Genomic DNA, 18871 nt, shown 5'->3' on the forward strand with positions numbered 1-18871 from the left:
TGATGTCTGTGAGATTTATTAATTTTTCTAAGCCTTGGTTTACTTATCTGTAACATGTGGAAATAATTGCTACTTTTCCGGGTCACTGTGAAGTTCAGAGATAACATAAGTAAAATGGCTAATACTGTTGAGAAAATCAATTGGTAGCATCCTTCTGCAAGGCAATAAGGGAGAATCGAACCAAAAATTTAAATATGTATATTCTTTTACTCAGCATTACACTGCTAGGAATCTGTTTTGCAAAAGAATCATAGGCATGCACAAAGATATATGGTATAGGGATTTTCTATGCAGCACTGTCTGTAAAAGAAAAAAAGTTTAAAAATATCTATCAATAGGAGACTGATTATATCAATACAAGCTACACTGAAGTATCTAGCATTAAGTCCTGGCATTTAGTAGATACCTGATAGAAGACAATTAGTTATATAATAACAACAATAATATATAACAGTAATATTGGTGTGTACTAACCACTTTTATACATTTCTTCCTCATAATAATCCTATGAGGTCATACTATTCCAGATGAGGAAACAGACTTAAAGAAATAAAAATAATTTGCTCAAGTATCAGTTCAACATCCTGATTGTTAGAGTACAGCATATTATTATTTTGCAAAATGTCACCACTGGGGGAAACTGGGAAAAGTACAGAAGGGGTCTCTGTATTATTTCTTAAAACTGCTATTACTTAAAATTATGTCAATAAAAATTTCAATTAAAAAAAACAAAACAACGTATAACCCGGCTTAAGGCAACTAGAGGACACAAACCCAGGTGGGATGACTCCAAAGCTTACCCCAACAATTCTCACTTCACAGAGAAGACATGGGCTCCCTAATAACATCTCAAGAAGTGACATAATTCATCTTTCCTTTCATTCTCTCTGCAACCTCCCCATGCTTAATCCTCATCCTTTGCTTGTCCTCAAGCTTGTGTGTACATTCCTGATTCTGCACTTTGCCTGGGCTTCTCTCTCTGCTCTGAATATCTTCACCTCACTTATCTTAGTTCTTTAATTCCTTTCACGTCATGTTACAAATCCTTTCCTGGCCACTTCACATGATAGTGTTCTGTACCTCTTTTCAATTCAGATTTAACATTTCCTGGAGTGTCTACTGTATCAGTAATACGTTACCAAATTACTTTCAGAATTACTCACATGCTCCCTGAATCACCAGATGTGTCCCATAATTTTCACTAAACCATAATCTCTCTAAATGAGGGAATGTATATAAAGTACTTAACCTAGTGCCTGCCACATAGCAAGTACTCAATAAGCAAAAGTATGTACAACAGAATATACAAAAAAGATTGGCAATTAGGCATTGTCTAGAGCAAGAAAGCACATAACACATGTCTGTTAATCGGTGCCACCAGGCAAGACCCTGCTCTAAATGTCATGACACTGTTTAGATTCTCTTCCCTACTCAATATAACAGAAGCCATAAAATTCTTTTCGTAAAAATGTTTTCTTTGTCACAGCAAAAAACACGTATTTATAAGACTCACAAACAACAGGCTATTTCCACCATCATACAGTTGGTTTGCTGGTGCCTCCAAAAGAGAAAATTTATCACTCAAGAGAATGAAATCCACTGAATGATTCACAGGAAAAATGTTCTGCCTACAGAGTAAGATTTTTCTAGAGGTGGCTGCTGGCCAGCCCCAGGTGCCTGAATGAAGACAACGGCATCCTGATGTCACTTTCACACATGTACTCTTGGAAAGAGCTTACTCCCATGCATGGGGTAAAGTGTGGCTTCTTAGGTCTGTAAGAATTCAGGCTGTACTCGGGCCACTTTCCGGAATTCTTTAGTGTGGGTCTTAGGGCACTGCATCTCACACCAGCTGACGGGAACCATCTGGACACCTGGAAGGAGAAAGGTGGAGTTGGAGATGGAACCCCAAATATTTACTTGAGACCCTTCTCTTTTCAGCTGGGTATGAACTCAAGTGTCACCAAGCTGCCTAGTGAACCTCACCTCATACAGAAAAAAACCTTGTTTATTCCACTGATTTATGGAGTGCGTGCCTCTTTTCCTTAGATTATATAAGGAGAATCATTCTAATCTCAGTAGTAAGTATCTATACTAGTATTGCTTTTTAGATAATTAAAAAACAAGGGAAATGAAGGAAAACAATGGACTAATCCCAAACCCTAGCTCCCAGGCAAAGGTAAGCATGTGGAAGCATGGACAAACTCACCCGATTCACTGTGGGCCACCACCACTCCCAGCTCATTTTCGGCAGTGGTTAGGAGGTAGTTGGACTGCGCATCACCTAGGGAGATCTAGTCACATCACATTGGTAAAGGAAAACAGAGTTATAAGCCTTCCCTCCCATAGCCACTTGAGTGATTTCTCTACTTCCATTTCTTCTTTTGACAAAGGACCACAAGTCTGAGGGGAATAAAGGATACCACTTTGGCCAAGACAATGTCCCCTGGGTGGAAACTCTTATAAATTTCAACCTGTAAAGAAAGAACAGGAGTGTTAAGTGAAAGCTCCGAATCAGGTCTACATGAAACTATTAACACCCCTGGCAGAACCAGTCTACTTCTAATCTCAGAGGGTAGAAGTCATCACGACTCAGGTCAATCAACAACTTTCATTGTTTCTGTGGCATCATCACATAAATGAAAGATTTTGAACTCAGTGACCAGATCAGGAATCTGCCTTGGACAAAAGTACTATAGTTGCTCTGAAAGGCTCCAGAGTAAGTCTGAGGAAACAGCAATGAATAAATCCATGGCTTCAAAGGCAAAGAGTAAACTAGCCCCTCTCTGGTCAACAAAGTGAACAAAAATGATATGAAGAGGAAAGGGACAGTGAAGTGAATTCCACACCTTCCAGAAGGGAACACCTTAAAATTCCTTGGACTCCACATTTCCAAAGACCTTTCAAATTCACTGGAATAATTTAAAAGGACTGAGATTCCTAAAGCCATGAAAAAAAAAAAGAACCAACCAACAACCTTGTCTTTTTCAGTAGCTCGGACGTCTTCCTTGCTGTAAAGAAAAAAGAGTTAATAGAAAGGTTAATTATCTGTGAGAAAGAATTATCCTGCAGACTCCTGGCAGACAAAGAGCTACAAGACCAGAGAGAACAAGTCCTAATGGGGACCCAGCTGCCACCCAGAGGAGCAGGGTGAAGAAGTATCCCTAGTCCTCTCCTGGAGGAGAAAACCACATTTCCCATTCCTGGATCACACAGAGCAGCAGTATCAATACCTCCCACTAGAGAAAAGTGGATCAGATTTAGCAGGGAAGGATAAGGAACTTCGCTGCCTTAGGAGAGCTTGAACAGAAGCACCACAGAACAACACAGAATCCTGAGGGTGGAAAGAGCCTCAGACGTTAAATTATCTAGCTCACAAGAATTGTTTGTCCCTTCTCAAGAACCCATAGGAAAAAAATTTACCATTTCACCCACTACCCTTTTTATTGTTTTACAGTCCTTGGGTTTAATTGATATTAAATTCAAGAAAGAAAGGTACTTCCTAAAATGCTTTCTACTTTGTTTGATATGAGTCATCCCTACAATGCTAATCTCCAGCTCAGCTCAACCCTTTTTTTTTTTTTTAAATAAATTTATTTATTTATTTATTTATTTTTTGGCTGTGTTGGGTCTTCGTTTCTGTGCGAGGGCTTTCTCTAGTTGCGGCGAGCGGGGGCCACTCTTCATCACGGTGCGCGGGCCTCTCACCATCGCGGCCTCTCGTTACAGAGCACAGGCTCCAGATGCGCAGGCTCAGTAATTGTGGCTCACGGGCCTAGTTGCTCCGCGGCATGTGGGATCTTCCCAGACCAGGGCTCGAACCCGTGTCCCCTGCATTGGCAGGCAGATTCTCAACCACTGCGCCACCAGGGAGGCCCCCCATTTTGTTTTATTTAAAGCCCTATCTCATTAATATTTTCCTTCTGTCCTAACTCACATGTTTTAACGTTTTCTTTGGCTACTACCTGGGGAGAATCAAAGCACAAAAGAAGAGAGAAATGGGCAGGAATAGAGAATGTAATTGTTCCTAAAAATTCTAGGCTCCCATTCTATCCTAATCTCATTCCAGGTGCTGAGGCAAATATGAAGACAAAAATACTTCTTACCGGATAGTTCCTCGAAAAGAGTTCTTAAGTGGCGTGGACCCCACATATAGGATGTGTACTTTGGCAAAGCGTGAATTGATGCTAGAGACCTGTGGAATAGAGAAAAGAGCAGCATGAGAGTGAGTATTAGTTGTTGGCAGCTGAAGGAGGCAGGAATAAACTAGGAAAGACTAGGATTTTGGTCCAAGCAACCCTACTAAGTATAGAATTTAAGACAAGTTAACTCCTACTTATCCCTGTATAAGTCATATTCGTAAAGTGGAATAAGAGCCACTCTGGCCACTTAATAGAGTTACTGTGGAAATCAAATAATATGGAATCGATTCTGAAAAATATACAAGTCTAACATAAATACACAAGGGTATTTATAGTATATAGCAAATCTAGCTAGACCTTTAACAGATCTTACTATGAGCCCTGTAGTGTGAACAGAATTTAAGTCTCCATTTCAGCTGCTGCATAATATTTAGATCACTGCCTCTCCAGTTATTTTCAAAATAACACATACATTCTCTCTTCCTTGCTGTTTTTTTTTAAATTTGGCCACACTTCGCAGCTTGCGGGATCTTAGCTCCCTGACCAGGGATTGAACCCACGCCCTCAGCAGTGAAAGCTCGGAGTACTAACCACTGGATCGCCAGGGAATCCCCACATAGATTTTCTGCTGGAGAAATTTATAGAGAAAAACTAAGAGTTGCAAGTTAATTTAACTGGCAGAGAGTGGGGATGGGCAGGGAGTACTGATATATTATAATTACTGACCAGTACCACATTAATCTGTACTTCCCCTCAAAGACTTTATCAAATCTTTTGTTTCTCTGCAGAAAGAGTTTTGCTTCAGATGTTCAAAAAAGGGCCCTCTGGGACTTCCCTGGTGGCGCAGTGGTTGAGACTCCGTGCTCCCAGTGCAGGGGGCCCGGGTTCAATCCCTGGTTGGGGAACTAGATCCCACATGCATGCCGCAACTAAGAGTTTGCATGCCACAACTAAGAAGCCCGCGTGCTGCAACTAAGGAGGCCGCCTGCCACAACTAAGGAGCTGGTAAGCCACGACTAAAGGAGTCCTCGAGCTGCAACTAAGGAGTCCACATGCTGCAACTAAGGAGCCCACCTGCTGCAACTAAGACCCGGCACAACCAAATAAATAAATATTAAAAAAAAAAAAAAAAAAAAAAAAAAAAGGGCTTCCTTATCACCCTTTGGTGCCCCTGTCTCCCAGACAAAAGTAAAAAATTACAAACTCAGGGAATCAGCTCTGTGAAAGAACTATGCAAGCTTGAACTTGACCTCATTGATCATTATCCTAGAAATCTCTAGACCAGCATAGTCCAGTAAAACTTTCTGTGATGATAGAAATATTCTGTGTTGACCAATATGGCAGCCACCAACCACCTGTGGCTATTGAGCACTTGAAATGTACCTAGTGGAACTGAGAAAATAAATTTTAAATTTTGTTTAATTTTAACTTATTTAAATTTAAATGGCCATATGTGGCTACTGGTTACCATATTGGACAGTGCAGCTCTACAATGATCATTATTTCAGCATTGGACAGTATCCTAAGCAGGGAGGTTAGGACCAACTTACCTTACAGGTTACAATAGCTCCCACATCTGGCAGTAATTGGGACTCTGTTTCTCTCATCACAGATATGACAGGAAGCTACAAAGAGAACCATAAAACATGAATATCCTCGCTAAGTCTTGGGTAAAACTGTCTGTGGCTTGAGAATAATATAGGAATGCCTTGGGCCACAGCTGAGGTCACAAGGGCAGGTGGACTACAGATTCATTTGCAGCCCAGAGCAGAAAGCCTTAGAAATTTTAGGCTATAGGATGGCCAAGGGGCCACAGGAAGAAAGCTGCTAGAAGACATAATCTAACCATTTCAGATGAGTTCTAAGTTTTCTGGTGATTTTCTTAGAGTTTTTTGGCATACAACTATATTGCCTGTAATCACGGATAATGTGACTCTTTCCTCCAAAGTTATACCTTTCTTTCTGTTTGTCGTTTTATTGGACAGGCTAGAATTTCCAAATAAATGTTATATAATAGTGGCCATACTTGTTTACTTCTATTTTAAGGGACTACTTAACAGAGTTTCCTCTTGAGCATGGTATTGGCTATTGATGTAGGCAAGGTATTTTTGAGCCTCATTTTTTATTAATCTCTCCCTTGTTCACCATGCCTCAGCTCTCCTGGCCTTTTTTCAGTTTCACGAATTCACTAAATTTCTTCCCATCTCAGGATCTCTATTCAACTTGTTCTTTATGCTCCCCCACTCAACTCTTATTTATCCTTTAGATTCAGGTTAAATGTCACTTCTGACTAGGGTGGGTTTGCCTGTTACATGTTCTCATGGTACCCCGTAATATTCTTTCAGAGCAGGACTCACATTTGTAAGCATACATTCATTTGAACATATATTTGCTTACAGTTTGTGTTTGTGCCCCCTGATAAGAGACCATGTGTATCTGGCTCATTACGACATCCCTAGAGGTCAGCACTGTGCCTGGCAGATGAAAATGCTCCACAGATAGCTATATGTATAGCTATGAAATGAACAAACTTTCAAATCCTAAGGAAATTCCCAAATTGATCGAATAAAAAGTCTCTCATTTTATAGATGAGGAAGAACCTAAAACCAGAGGGTTTAAGTTTCTTATCTAAAGCATTATCAAGGTTTAGTCAATACTGAAGTGTTCTAACTCTGAATCCTCTTTCTACTACGCTCCCTGTCTTTAAGCTGCTCTTTCAAGAACGGCTTATCTGATCCTGAGCTAATCGTGGATCAGCCTCTGGAACCAGGGAGAATAATATTACTCAGGCATTCAACAAACATCTACTGAGCATGTATCTTGCGCTAGGCGCGGAGGTTATGGGAGTGAGGCCTGCTTTTTTGAAGTCTACGGGAGAAGGGTCTAATGGGAAACTTATTGAAATAACTGAGTGTTTAATTACGTGCTGAGCTAAGTGCTTAGAAAGGGAAGACTACAGCTCTTTGTGAGTGTTCAACAAAACAAACAAAAACAAAACTTTTTTTCGACTAGTGGTGTCTAGGAGAACTTCTCTGAGAAAGTGATACTAGTGAGGCTATCTGAAGGGTAGGTAGGAATTGAATAGGCTAAGGAAGAGAGGAGCGTGTGTACAAAGGCTCTGTGGCGCACTGGCGACACTGAAAGAAGCCAGTAGTACTAGATAGCAGAGAGTGAGGCTCGGGTAGCGGAGCGAGATAAAGCCGGAGAGGTAGGCGACATTCGGACAGGATTCAGCTCACTGCAGGGCTGAGCTCGCCTCCACTCTTCCCCCAACTTGCTTCTCCGAGTGTCAGCAACACAACCAAGCCGGACCAACAAAACGGTTCTGTGATGGCTATGTGCCCGGCAGCGGGGACTACAGCTGTTAAAACTTAAGAGACCAACTTCTTCTACTGAACGAGGCACTGAAGACGCGCCCGCAGGTCCCCTGCCTAAGAACTGCGAAATCAAAGGCAGCCTAAGAGAAAGGCAGAGACGGAGAAGAGGGGAAGCCGCCTCCTTTACCGCGCCGTTCTCGCTGCTCTTTATCAGGCAGCCAGCAAGCGACGAAAAGATGTAGCCGTGCCGGGTGTAGGTGCCGCTGCCCGGGCTGCCCTCTTCCAAGTTACACAGACGTTCGCCTGCGGAAAAAACGCTGCATCAGCCACGAGTCCGCAGAAGCTGTTGGTCGTCGGGCCTTCCTGCCTCCGTCCCTGCCCAGGATTCGCTCTGGGTACCGCTGACTTACCGGGGATGCAGTACCTCACGGGTGGCGCCATGACTGCCCCTGTCCCAAGTCCGGAGGAAAATGAAGCCGACCTCTCATTGGCCAACATCCAGGTGCAGTTCCGCAGTAAGAAACGTGCCAATTGGTGAGCTTTATCACGTGATCACCGGGAGCGCCTCTATGAGATGTAAACTCCATTTCCCAGGTTGCCCCGGGACGAGCCCGGGGGCGGAGCTGCGGCCCGCATGCGCTTGCGCTTGCGGACAAGGATGGGCGGGCGGTGGGTCCGGGTCTGGAGGCTGGAGCTGTGGGCTGTGGGCCATGGTTGGTTGGATTGAGCCAGGCCGGGCCGGGGCGCCGAGCTGGAGCGGGTGGCAGTGAGCGGCGGCGGAGGCTGCAGGGTTCGATTTGGCTGACTGGGGAGTCGGCCGGTGGCAGGTAAGAGCGAAGCCGCGGCCTTTGCTGCCCGGTCCTTTCCCTTTTTCTAGGGTCGGGCCCTGTTCTGGGGCCTTGTGAGTTCCTGCTCTGCACGGCCTTGCCCTCGAACCGGGCGGAGCGCACCCTCCGGGCAGCCTTAAGGCGCGGAACTGGAAGGTCAGCCCACCCAGCTCGCCCATTTCACGGATTTGGAAACTCAGCCCCAGAGATAGGATTTGACTTGTACAGTGTCTCTAGAGACCAAACCGGTACCCAAGTTATTTTACTTCCTGCCCATCATACTTTGGCCACGCCAGCCTTTTTGAGAAATAAAACCTTTCCCTGGTTTCTGTAACTGCAGCTTTCCGATCTTGCTGTCGGATCCTGTCAAGCGGAGCATGTTAGTCTGGAAGGGAAGTCTGCACATGAATAAAATGCTGCTCTTACTGATGATTGACATCTGCTGCTTGAGGCTGTAAACATCCTGAGAACAGCCTTTGTCCAAATGAGATTTGTCGACCTTCTTCTCAGTTTCCTCTGCCTTCTGGTGGCTTTGGAATCTGTGTGTGTACTCCCACCCCCACCCCTATGTCCCTCATATACGGTTTCCCCTTGGGAAAGAGATGGTGACTTAGACCCTTGGGAAGGGGGGGGGGTGCTGTGGCCTGCAGTCCTCTCTGATCTGGTGGCAGATGTCACTAAGTGGCTACTATTGAGGGATCAGAGCGCTCAGAGCTTGTGCTGGGGGTGATGGCGAAACTGTGCGTGCTCTATTTCCTGCCCTGTTCACTTCCATCACCACCCCTCGCCCCTAGCACACACAATTTTTTGAGCTCTGCTTTACCTCAATTTCCTGAGATGAAATGTTCAGTTGTGGCCCCATGGACTACATATCACTTCCCTGGCATTCCCATACCCCCCAAACCCCACTAGCTAAAATAAGGGGTGTGGTGGGCTTGGCTTCAGGCTCTTTTACACAAATCTGATCTTTAGCTCTGCACCTACAAGCTTTTAGCTTACATGTGTGGGTTGATTTCTGGTTGGACTAGTTTTTAAAAATGACTTCTAGCTCTTAAGTGCTATGATTCTAACAATGGTTTTCATTTCTCAGCGGACACTTACTTAGTGTTATCGTGTTGGCAGGAGTGTCCTTGCTGTTATTTGTAGGACAGATTAGACATCTGACCAGCCTTTCCACTTCAGCATCCCTCCAGTTCATTCATTCAACAAGTATTTATTGAGCACTTCCATGATCCAGGTATTGCGCTAAGCACTTTATAAACATTTCGTTTACATCTTACCAAGTGTATATATAGAATCATAAAGGGGTAGAGCAGGAAGGGACCTTAGTATTTAATCCTACCCTCTCACTGAATGGGAACACAAGAAAATTGAGTCCCAACAGGGTTTGGTGATTTGCCCAAGGTCACAGAACTACTTAAGGGCAGAATTGAACCCTAAGTAGTCGAGTTATGGGGCGGGTGAGAGTTGGTCAGTCTAGTCCTTGAGGCAGGCATTTCCTGTAGAGCTTAGTAAGTCTGGAAGTCGTTGAGAACAAGCTGAAAAGTGGAGAATCAGAGAAGGAAGATTTTTTTTTGTAGACAGGAGAGATGGCATATAATTCATGTTTATTACAGATGAGGAATGCATCTTATTTGCAAGCTATTGTTATAAAAAGTATTTCAGTAAATAGGAAACTCTCCATTAGCCATAGAAAGGGAATGAACAATGGTGCGGATGACCTAAGTCACCTGGATTTGCCATGGGGTAAAATGTTTTGTCCCACTCTTACGTTAGATTTTAGCTGTATACTATTGGAAAATTCATGCTTCAAGCCAAATCATGATTCCACACAATAGGAGTCCAACTCAAAGGAGGCAGGAAGAAGTTTGAGCTGTTCCTTTTTCTTTTTTCTACACTGCCCCTTAATTCTCTTAGACCCTCGGAGGTGGCGGGAATGGCCACTTACTTTATCCTGGAACAGAGAGTAGGTCCCTACTGAATTGTCTGTCTTCTCTTTGCTGGCCTTGTCTGCTGGATTTCTTTTTGCTTTAGGTCTTTAGAGGGCTTGTGGAAGGAGGTAACTACGTTTTCTTTGAAAGGCCTCTTGTGGGGATGAGCCAGGGTGCAAGGCGAGTACCTTGCTCCCGTTACTGAAATGAAACCACCCCTACAACAGAGCAGCCTCCTCCAGTTTCTGCTGGGTCTTGAGCTGCCTGTTAAATAAGTCAGCGGAGTTGCTGAGGACAAAGTAGCCGTAGGAGAAAATCAGATAATTTCCTTTCTGGTAAAGCCTTTAATCTGCAGAACTGATGAGACTGTCATCGAAGGAATCTGTGTCTTCTCTTCTGGGCATTGCCTGGGCAGCTGACCTCCTGTGGCTATTAGATGAGGTAAAAACCACATGGAGGAGGTGGAGGCACTTGCAGAGGAGCCATGCACAGGGCTAAAGAGCCGGGAAGGTTGGCTGGGAAGCTTGGGGCCAATGGCAGCAGCCGCAGAGAAAGCTCTCGAGTGTCCAACTAGAACAGGGCAGGGGAGACTCATCACTCAGAGGGCAGGCCCTGTGGTCTTCAGGAGCCACCAGCCCTCCTCCCACTGCCAGTGTCTCCTGCCTGTGGTGGTGTTCTGCTCTGAACACCAGAAATTGTCTTGGCTTCAGTAAGCTTGGGGTGGGGCTGGGACTAGAATTGGAGACAAAGCATCTTATGTCATGCAAGGGGTAGCTGAGCTGTCCTGACAGGACACAGGGACTCTCATGCCACCAGGCCTGTAACGTCAGCAGGAAGGTTGAGTATCTTTTGCCAAGACTCAGGTAGCACCAGGGAAGATCTAGGTGCCGGATCCACATGCTGTGAACTCACTCCCCCACTGGCTGTTCCTGGTGAAGACAATTGTTAGGAGGTAGGCCAATGGTCCAGGGCAGGCAGGAGACGCCGGGACACCTCTGCTACCGTGGCCAGGCCCTCAGAGGCACATGGATGGCTTTGTGCACGTTGGTCGGGCTCCACCCAGTGGTCTATCTACGCAGATAACTCCAGAGACCCTGCTTTGGCTTGGGTCACCTCCGTACTTCCCACACCTACTGACTGGCCCAGCGGGCCTCAGTCTTAGGTCTTTGCCTCTAAGCTCCCCACTGGTGGGGCAGGGAGGGACAGGACCCAGGCTGGCCCCTCACAGTTGGGTGCTCTCCTAGGAGCCATGCGGGGCCAGCGGAGCCTGCTGCTGGGCCCCGCCCGCCTCTGCCTACGCCTGCTTCTGCTCCTGGGCTACAGGCGCCGCTGCCCACCTCTGCTCCGCGGCCTGGTTCAGCGCTGGCGCTATGGCAAGGTCTGCCTGCGCTCCCTGCTCTACAACTCCTTTGGGGGCAGTGACGCCGCTGTGGATGCTGCCTTTGAGCCTATCTACTGGCTGGTGGACAACGTGATCCGCTGGTGTGGGGTGGTGAGTGATGCCTGGGGACAGGAGAAGGGATGTTTGGGGGTAGCAGAGGGACATGGGTCTGATGGACCTACACTGGGTTTGGACCCACACTGGCCTCCTACCCTGGGGAAACCCCCGAGTCTACTCTGGGTGTTGGCGAGCTCTCTCACTGCGTCTTCTTGACCTCCCTGGTGTCGGCAGGTGTTCGTGGTGCTGGTGATCGTGCTGACCAGCTCCATCGTGGCCATCGCCTACCTGTGTGTCCTGCCCCTCATCCTTCAAACCTACTCAGTGCCACGACTCTGCTGGCATTTCTTCTATAGTCACTGGAATCTGATCCTCATCGTCTTCCATTACTACCAGGCTATCACCACTCCACCTGGATACCCACCCCCGGTGGGTCCCCCCTCAGGGGCATGGGGGAGGGAGAGAACTGCAGCCTATTGGAGCCAGTCCCAGGAGTGCGGAGGGAGAGTGCCTTGGTATTTTGGAGGTGCGAAACCGGTGCTGCCACAGTTGTCATGGTGCTTTTCTCCTTCTGCACAGGGCAGGAATGATATCACAACAGTCTCCATCTGTAAGAAGTGCATTAACCCCAAGCCAGCCCGAACACACCACTGCAGCATCTGCAATAGGTGGGTCTCTGGGAACCCCAGCTGTGGCCCTTTTGCTGTAGCTCTAGGGCAGAACCTAGACCTGGAATTTGACAGGACGTTTATGAGGCACCCGTCATGTGCCAGGCAGTGTGCCCTCTATATCGGGACACCTGGTCCTCAGGATGGTCCTGCAAGTTCCACGTTATCACCGCTTGTGGAAAGTGAGATTCAGAGAGATGGGCCAGGGTAGGCAAGAGACCCCGAGTTAGCTTGTCCAGTGTCATGTAGCCAGTGAAGCAGGAGTTGAAGCAAGGCCTGGCTCTCCTCAAAGTCTGTGCCCTTTCCACCTCAGCAGGATGCTGGTCCTTATAGGAAAGGATTGGCACTGACACCTCAAGATCCTTGGCCACCGTAACAGAGCCTGTGTCCCTCCCTCACAGGTGTGTGCTGAAGATGGATCATCACTGCCGTATCCTTTTATTACCTCTTCTGCCTGAGGCCTCCTTCTTTAGCTCCAGAGCACTGCAGAGGTGTAAGGGCCACAAACCCAAGGCTTCTAGCATCACCCTGCAGAGAACACTGGGGCTCATGAGAAGCCTGTAGAAGAGCAGTTTTCGGGGCTGACATCTCCTGGGAAAAGCAGGAGGCTTACATGCTCTCTGGGATGGATCTTCTTGGAGCAAGGCACCCACCCCTAACAGCTCTTTCTTTTGTAGACTGTTGTGCTAACATCTATTGGATGGAAAGAGATGTTTGCTTCAGTGGGTTGTCCAGTGGGTGTCCAGATAGAACCATTGGTCCCTTGCTGCTGTCCCACACAGATGTCTGGTTAACCCGGTAGGTCGAAGGATTGACAGACTCATTTTACTGAAGGATTTCAGTTTTCATGATCTCCTGATGGGACTTGTGAGGGCTTTGAAAAGCTTTAACACTTTCACCTCAACTTCAAGGAAGTCCCATATTTTCCTGCCTTTGGTGACAGGAAGCCCTGGGCTTGGTTGATGTTGTCAGGAACCAAGGATGAACCAGAGAAGCCTGGACACCCCCTGAAGTTGCGTGTTTGGTCTTGTCCTTAACCCTGCCCCCACAGCCTGGCTAAACAACTGTGTAGGCCACTATAACCATCGGTACTTCTTCTCTTTCTGCTTTTTCATGACTCTGGGCTGTGTCTACTGCAGCTACGGAAGTTGGGACCTTTTCCGGGAGGCTTATGCTGCCATCGAGGTGAGCCTGTAGTTAGGAGCAGGGCAGCTCAATAGAGAGCACTTTGGGGTGTGGAATCCGTCCCTAAGGAGTGGGGCTGGTAGCACCCCCTATCCCAGAGGCCTGAGAGTGTAACCAGCACTGTTTTCCATCCCCTTAGAAAATGAAACAGCTCGACAAGAACAAACTACAGGCGGTTGCCAACCAGGTGGGCTGTCCCCACCCCACTGCCTCCTGCTGCTCAGGCCAGGGGTATAGAGTTGCTGAGGCAACTGGGGCCCACCTGTTAGTCGAGTTGTAGAGGCTGGGGTAAGGGGCCAGTCGAGACTGGATCGGGGTGTTTCTGGGCACTGTCGGCCGTGAGCAGACTAAGTGGCCTAGGGGCAAGCTGGGAGTCCCTGGTACATGACAGTTTTTGGCTCTCTATTCCATTATCACCTTCTTTGGGCTGAGCAAGGGCTCTGCCTTGGTGATGGCCTGAGCAGCAAGGAGTCTATGTTAGTCTGTGTAATGGGGTTCCAGGGGACAGAGGTTGGGCTGGGCCAGTCTGACCATCCTTTGTTCCTGGTCTGTCTGCGTCCGCAGCAGGATCGTCTGTTCTCCCCTGGCCTTTTAGGACTCCTTATTCTGAGCAGATCTTGGGCTTGTGATTGTGCCCTTTCGGCCCTTAGTTGGGCTCACAGTTCTCCCCCTCCAGTTATTCCATTCTGGGCATGGGTCTCGTGCCGTCTTGGGGATTACGGCCACACAGTTCTAGCTGGGGAGTGGAGTGGCTTCCCCTGGAGCCCCATTTGTGTTGTCAGAGCTAAAGGCCCAGGGTTGGTCCCTCCTGTGCTTTACCATCCCGTCCAGACCTGCTCTGCCCAGTGTTTGTCCATGATGATGCCGCCAGCTTGGTCCACCCATCTGGCTGCTGCCCTGACTCCTCTGTGGCTTAACCCCCTATTTTCTCATCATGGGCTTGGAGCACTTCCCTGCCTGCAGGTGTTGGGCTCTGGTGGAGACCAGTGGAGCAAATGATCCAGACTTTGCTCTTTTCTTTTTCTAGACTTATCACCAGACCCCACCACCCACCTTCTCCTTCCGAGAAAGAGTGACTCACAAGAGTCTTGTCTACCTCTGGTTCCTGTGCAGGTATCTTAACTCTCATTTTTGACAGTTTAAGGAAGGGGCAGCTTCAGAAAAACCTTTTTCGGTGCCCACACCCAGGCAGGAACCCATCCCTGTGTAAACTGCTGCTGTTCTTATTCTCACTTAGGTTGGCAAAGAGTAGGGCTTAATTTTCTTCAGCATTTGGGGGCAGGGAACATTAAAGATTTGGCATTGAGTGTTTGGTATGTGCCAAGGGAAGTTAAACTCCTACTTAAAGGGTAGGTGCATTTCATAGATGAGGAAAATTGCAGATCTGAGGGGTGAGGTGATTTGTTCCATGATACACAGCTAGGAATGGTAGAGCTAGAATCTGAATGTTGTGCCATTTTATTCTAATCGTTAGTGCTTTTACTACCTCTTCTGTCTCCCAAGCATGGGTATTTTAGGAAATATGTAACATTTTCATTAGTAATAGACTTATTTCCCCATCTTCCTTTCCACGTCATTTATTCTTAGCCCACGTTGACGCTTTTTCATGGATGCAGTGAAGTAAAAGTTCATCTAGGACACGTACGCTGGGAGTTAAGGCAGACTTAGACATAAGTCCCTAGGCAGTCACTGTTGCTCAGCTCAATTTCAGACCTACGCATGGCCTCTAACTCCCTCCACACTACCCCACAATCTTTGCCCCTCTTTTCTCAGTTCCGTGGCACTTGCCCTGGGTGCCCTAACTGTATGGCACGCTGTTCTCATCAGTCGAGGTGAGACTAGTATCGAAAGGCACATCAACAAGAAGGAGCGACGTCGGCTGCAGGCCAAGGGCAGAGTGAGTAGGGCCGGGATTGGGGTGGAGGGATGGGTAGGTAACTGAACCTGCCATCCTGTAAACAGAGGCCATGGTCAGGGCCAACTAAGGCAGGCATCATGAAATCCAGAACTTGCCTGGCCAATTTAGGCTCAAAATTGGTTTAAGGAAAAGGGTTCATAGAAACATGTTTTTCTTTGCTCTAGGTTTTTAGGAATCATTACAACTATGGCTGCTTGGACAACTGGAAGGTATTCCTGGGTGTGGACACAGGAAGGTAAAGTAAAATATTTAGACCAGCGCTGTTCATTGAACTTTCTGTGATGAGGAAAATATTCTATACCTCTGCTGTCTTAAAACATTAGCCACTAGTCACATACGGCTTTTGAGCGCTTGGAATGTGGCTAATGTATCAGTGAATTGAATTTTAAATTTAATTTCATCTTCACCAACTTAAATAGGCATGTGTGGCTAGGGGCCCCCATATTGGTATGGTAGCAGGTGACGACGACAGAATCCTTAGAAAGCTGTTCTCGAGAAGGGACCTCTAGTTAGGGTATGCTGGCCACCAGTCACGTCTCATTTGTATGGCAGTGTCTGGATTTCAAGCACATAATTTGTGGGATTGAAGTCATCTATTTGTGACAGAGGGCCTAAGACAATAAATGAAGCTAGCTCCCTCAGAACAAGAGGCAAAGGTAAATCATTCTTCAAATTGCAACTACTGAGGCAGTAATAAGTAGGTGACCGTAAGTACCTGCCCTCTTCCTTTTCCCATCCTATTATTCCTGCCTGTCACTGTGCTTACAGTGGCCCCTTACAAGTTTAGCTCAAAACCTCTAAAGGCCTTCAAGGCACCAGAGGGCACATTTATTGGACAAAATTGGAACTTTTATTGCTTTTGCGATGAACGCCAGGGTAGCTTCAGACTACCTTGACGTATCTTTGCTGAGGAATGAGGCTCAGGAAGGAAGACTAGGAAATCTTAGCTCTCACAAGTATTTCTGTCTTCTCTTATAGGCATTGGCTGACTCGGGTGTTGTTACCTTCCAGTCACCTGCCCCATGGGAACGGAATGAGCTGGGATCCCCCTCCCTGGGTGACCGCTCACTCAGCCTCTGTGATGGCAGTGTGAGCTGGAGTGTGTCAGCCACAACTTGAGCACCACCCTGCTTCCTCCACTGCCTCAAGGGCCTTCAAGGATAGCTTCTTGGAATCCTTGAGCAAAAAAAGAGCCAGTGGGCCTGCCTCACGGTACCATGCAGGGACAGCTCAAGGACCAGTCTCCCGGCCATGGCGGAAGCAAGGCATGATGTGGCAAAATCCTAGGACTGATGTCCCTTTACTCAGGCAAACAGAAGTTCCAGCCCCAGACTGGAGATCAGGCAGCTAGCAACCTTGCCGGGTACTGACCCCGACCTCCTCCAGCTTACAGCACTGGGGTTGGCTACCACCTCTTCCACTTGCCGTCTGAGAAAACACCTGAATGGTAGAGCTGAGATCCTGGCTCCTCAACAGGGCAAAGATACCAGGCCTACTGTTGAGGTCACTGCCACTTCTCACGTGCTGAAGGGAGCAAAAATAAAGGTATTTGAGTTTTTAAAGATATGTAGCTTTTCACTCTTTGCCTTTCTTGTGGGGCGGGGAAGGGGAAAGTCAGGGTCAAGGCCTAGCGAGTGGGTGTTCTGGTCCTGCCACCTCTGCCCCACTTGGAGGGGTTGGATGTCCTGAAGAATTCCTGGCCAGTTCCTATCACTACTGTTCCTCTAGCTTATGCAGTGTTGCTTCTGGTTATGTACTGCTGAGGCAAAAGTGGAGAGAGGGAAATAACTGACGGCCCCATTACCAAAAGAATCTTTATTCTCCAGCAGGTACACACACGCCACCATCCCTGGTCCTCAGGGCCACACTCATCTGTATTCACCCTCAGCAGCATATCTCACTTTTTCTGACATATAAATGGAAGAGCCCCAAAACCAAGATCATTCTTCAAACACAAGTAGTCTCACACTCAGTTACTTCACAAATCCATTAGAAGTCAGGATTCCTATGTTTCTTGTACAGCCATGCGACAGAGGCCCAGCATTTGTGCGGTGTCTGTGGGAAAGGCAGTCAGAAGCCAGTCATCTCCCTGCTTTGGGCAAGATGGCTTGATAGTTAGTAATTTCAGGTTAGATTGTCTGTCAGAACAGTGTAGGCCAGGATGGAGGGCTCAGCTGCCAGGGCTCCCCAGCAGAAACCTGTAGGCAAAAAGAATGTTGACAGCATTAGTGGTGAGGCTCATTTCAATCCCATCTCTCCCCATGGCCTAAAAACTCACCATTCTCCCCTGGCTGACACTGCTTCCTTACGCACCAGTCTCTTCTTGTCATCCAGGGGTTTGGCTAAGGCCCGGATCACCTGCAGTTTGTACGGCAGCAGCTGTGGAGTTAGAGGAGCTAATCTTAGCCTTGTTCAACCAAGACAACCAAAAAAGCTGCTCTGACTCTACAACTAATACTCTTCCTATTCTTCTTTAGTGATTCCAGAGAATGCTGTGTGGCAGGCCGGCCATTCTGTTTTAGGGTAGTCAGGAAATCCTTGCCTATCTGTACCCTACAGTGCATACCTCAGTCACACAGCAGGGTGGCCAGTCCCTCTTGACTAAGGCAAAAAGGTCCCTCTGGCTCCTCTAAGAAGCTTCCAAGCCGGAGAGGGACATCTGCGGTACTCACCACGGGGGTGGGCAGGTGAGTAACAGCGTGCATACACTGCAGTGCCGCAATCCGGACAGCCTGGAACACAACCATAAGGAGGTGAGGGGAGACCCACGAAGGGGAGACGTACAGGCCAAAGAGTTGTTGAGGCTCAACGCACCATGGAAGGGCTGGAGCTGAGGTTTAGGAACTTGGTGACGAGGGTGTCAACGTGGAGACTCATGACTTGGGGTGCTTCCAGTAGAAGAGGCTGAAGGCAGCTGAGGGTGGAGAGCTGTACCACAGAGTCGGGGCAGGACAGGGCCTCCAGCAGCAAGGAAAGCAGCTAAGGGGCCACAGGGAAGGTGGGATGACCACATCTTTGATGAGCCTGCTTCCCCTCCCCTTTCTGGCCCCAGCTGCGGGACAATGGCTCGGTCCCTGCTTAGAGGCCGTGACTGCGAGGCTTACCGTGGGCAGCTCCGGCAAGAGCACAGGCTTTGGTAGCCTGTTAAGTACATGAGACAGACCCTTCAGGTAATTTGGCTTCACATCTGGAAAAAATGGAAAAGCTTAGGGGAGAAACTGGGCTCAGACATAGAGCTTAAGAGTTCAATTCTAATCTCTGGTGAAGCTGGGACATTAGCCTACAAAAAGTTCTTTTTTTTTTTTTAAAAAGCCCCTCAAGCTCAGAATAGCCAAGATATGCCAATCAAAGGAAAAGAGTGGGTCAAGAATCTAGACGTTCAGCCCTTCAGGTACAGGTCACACTGCAGCTCTAAAGAAGCACTCAGGGGCTTCCCTGGTGGCGC

General features: G+C 47.5%; 3 protein-coding genes across 10 annotated transcripts in view; 1 reads left to right on the forward strand and 2 right to left on the reverse strand.

The window, feature by feature from the left end:
* Positions 1–184: 184 nt before the first annotated feature.
* On the reverse strand, positions 185–7934 carry EXOSC1 (exosome component 1). The gene is made up of 8 exons (XM_068548296.1): positions 7870–7934; positions 7647–7762; positions 5693–5767; positions 4107–4195; positions 2978–3011; positions 2424–2474; positions 2210–2294; positions 185–1874 (listed from the first exon to the last, which is right to left on the reverse strand). Exons 1-8 carry the CDS (start codon positions 7898–7900, stop codon positions 1768–1770), a joined length of 588 nt encoding a protein of 195 aa, XP_068404397.1. The 5' UTR covers positions 7901–7934; the 3' UTR covers positions 185–1767.
* A 177-nt stretch (positions 7935–8111) lies between these two features.
* On the forward strand, positions 8112–16992 carry ZDHHC16 (zinc finger DHHC-type palmitoyltransferase 16). 6 transcript variants are annotated; one of them, XM_068548297.1, is made up of 12 exons: positions 8112–8286; positions 11462–11709; positions 11890–12084; positions 12235–12323; positions 12725–12816; positions 13001–13121; positions 13463–13508; positions 13648–13695; positions 14536–14621; positions 15282–15405; positions 15591–15661; positions 16405–16992. In XM_068548297.1, exons 2-12 carry the CDS (start codon positions 11467–11469, stop codon positions 16517–16519), a joined length of 1230 nt encoding a protein of 409 aa, XP_068404398.1. In that variant the 5' UTR covers positions 8112–8286; positions 11462–11466; the 3' UTR covers positions 16520–16992. The 6 variants fall into 6 exon arrangements, with proteins under 6 accessions (XP_068404398.1, XP_068404399.1, XP_068404400.1 ...); XM_068548298.1 differs by lacking the exon at positions 13648–13695; XM_068548299.1 differs by lacking the exon at positions 13001–13121 and having other exon boundaries at positions 12725–12753; positions 13375–13508.
* A 234-nt stretch (positions 16993–17226) lies between these two features.
* MMS19 (MMS19 homolog, cytosolic iron-sulfur assembly component) overlaps positions 17227–18871 on the reverse strand; it is a 32758-nt gene continuing 31113 nt past the window's right edge. For all 3 annotated transcript variants that reach the window (XM_068548305.1, XM_068548304.1, XM_068548306.1), the window contains 5 exons: positions 18531–18613; positions 18241–18405; positions 18099–18158; positions 17705–17805; positions 17227–17624 (listed from right to left, as the gene is read on the reverse strand). In XM_068548305.1, coding sequence (XP_068404406.1) covers positions 17597–17624; positions 17705–17805; positions 18099–18158; positions 18241–18405; positions 18531–18613 — 437 coding nt within the window. In that variant the 3' untranslated portion in view covers positions 17227–17596. The remainder of the gene's footprint in view (positions 17625–17704; positions 17806–18098; positions 18159–18240; positions 18406–18530; positions 18614–18871) is intronic.

The sequence above is a fragment of the Eschrichtius robustus genome, chromosome 7 (assembly GCF_028021215.1).
Source record: "Eschrichtius robustus isolate mEscRob2 chromosome 7, mEscRob2.pri, whole genome shotgun sequence".
Taxonomy (NCBI): domain Eukaryota; kingdom Metazoa; phylum Chordata; class Mammalia; order Artiodactyla; family Eschrichtiidae; genus Eschrichtius; species Eschrichtius robustus.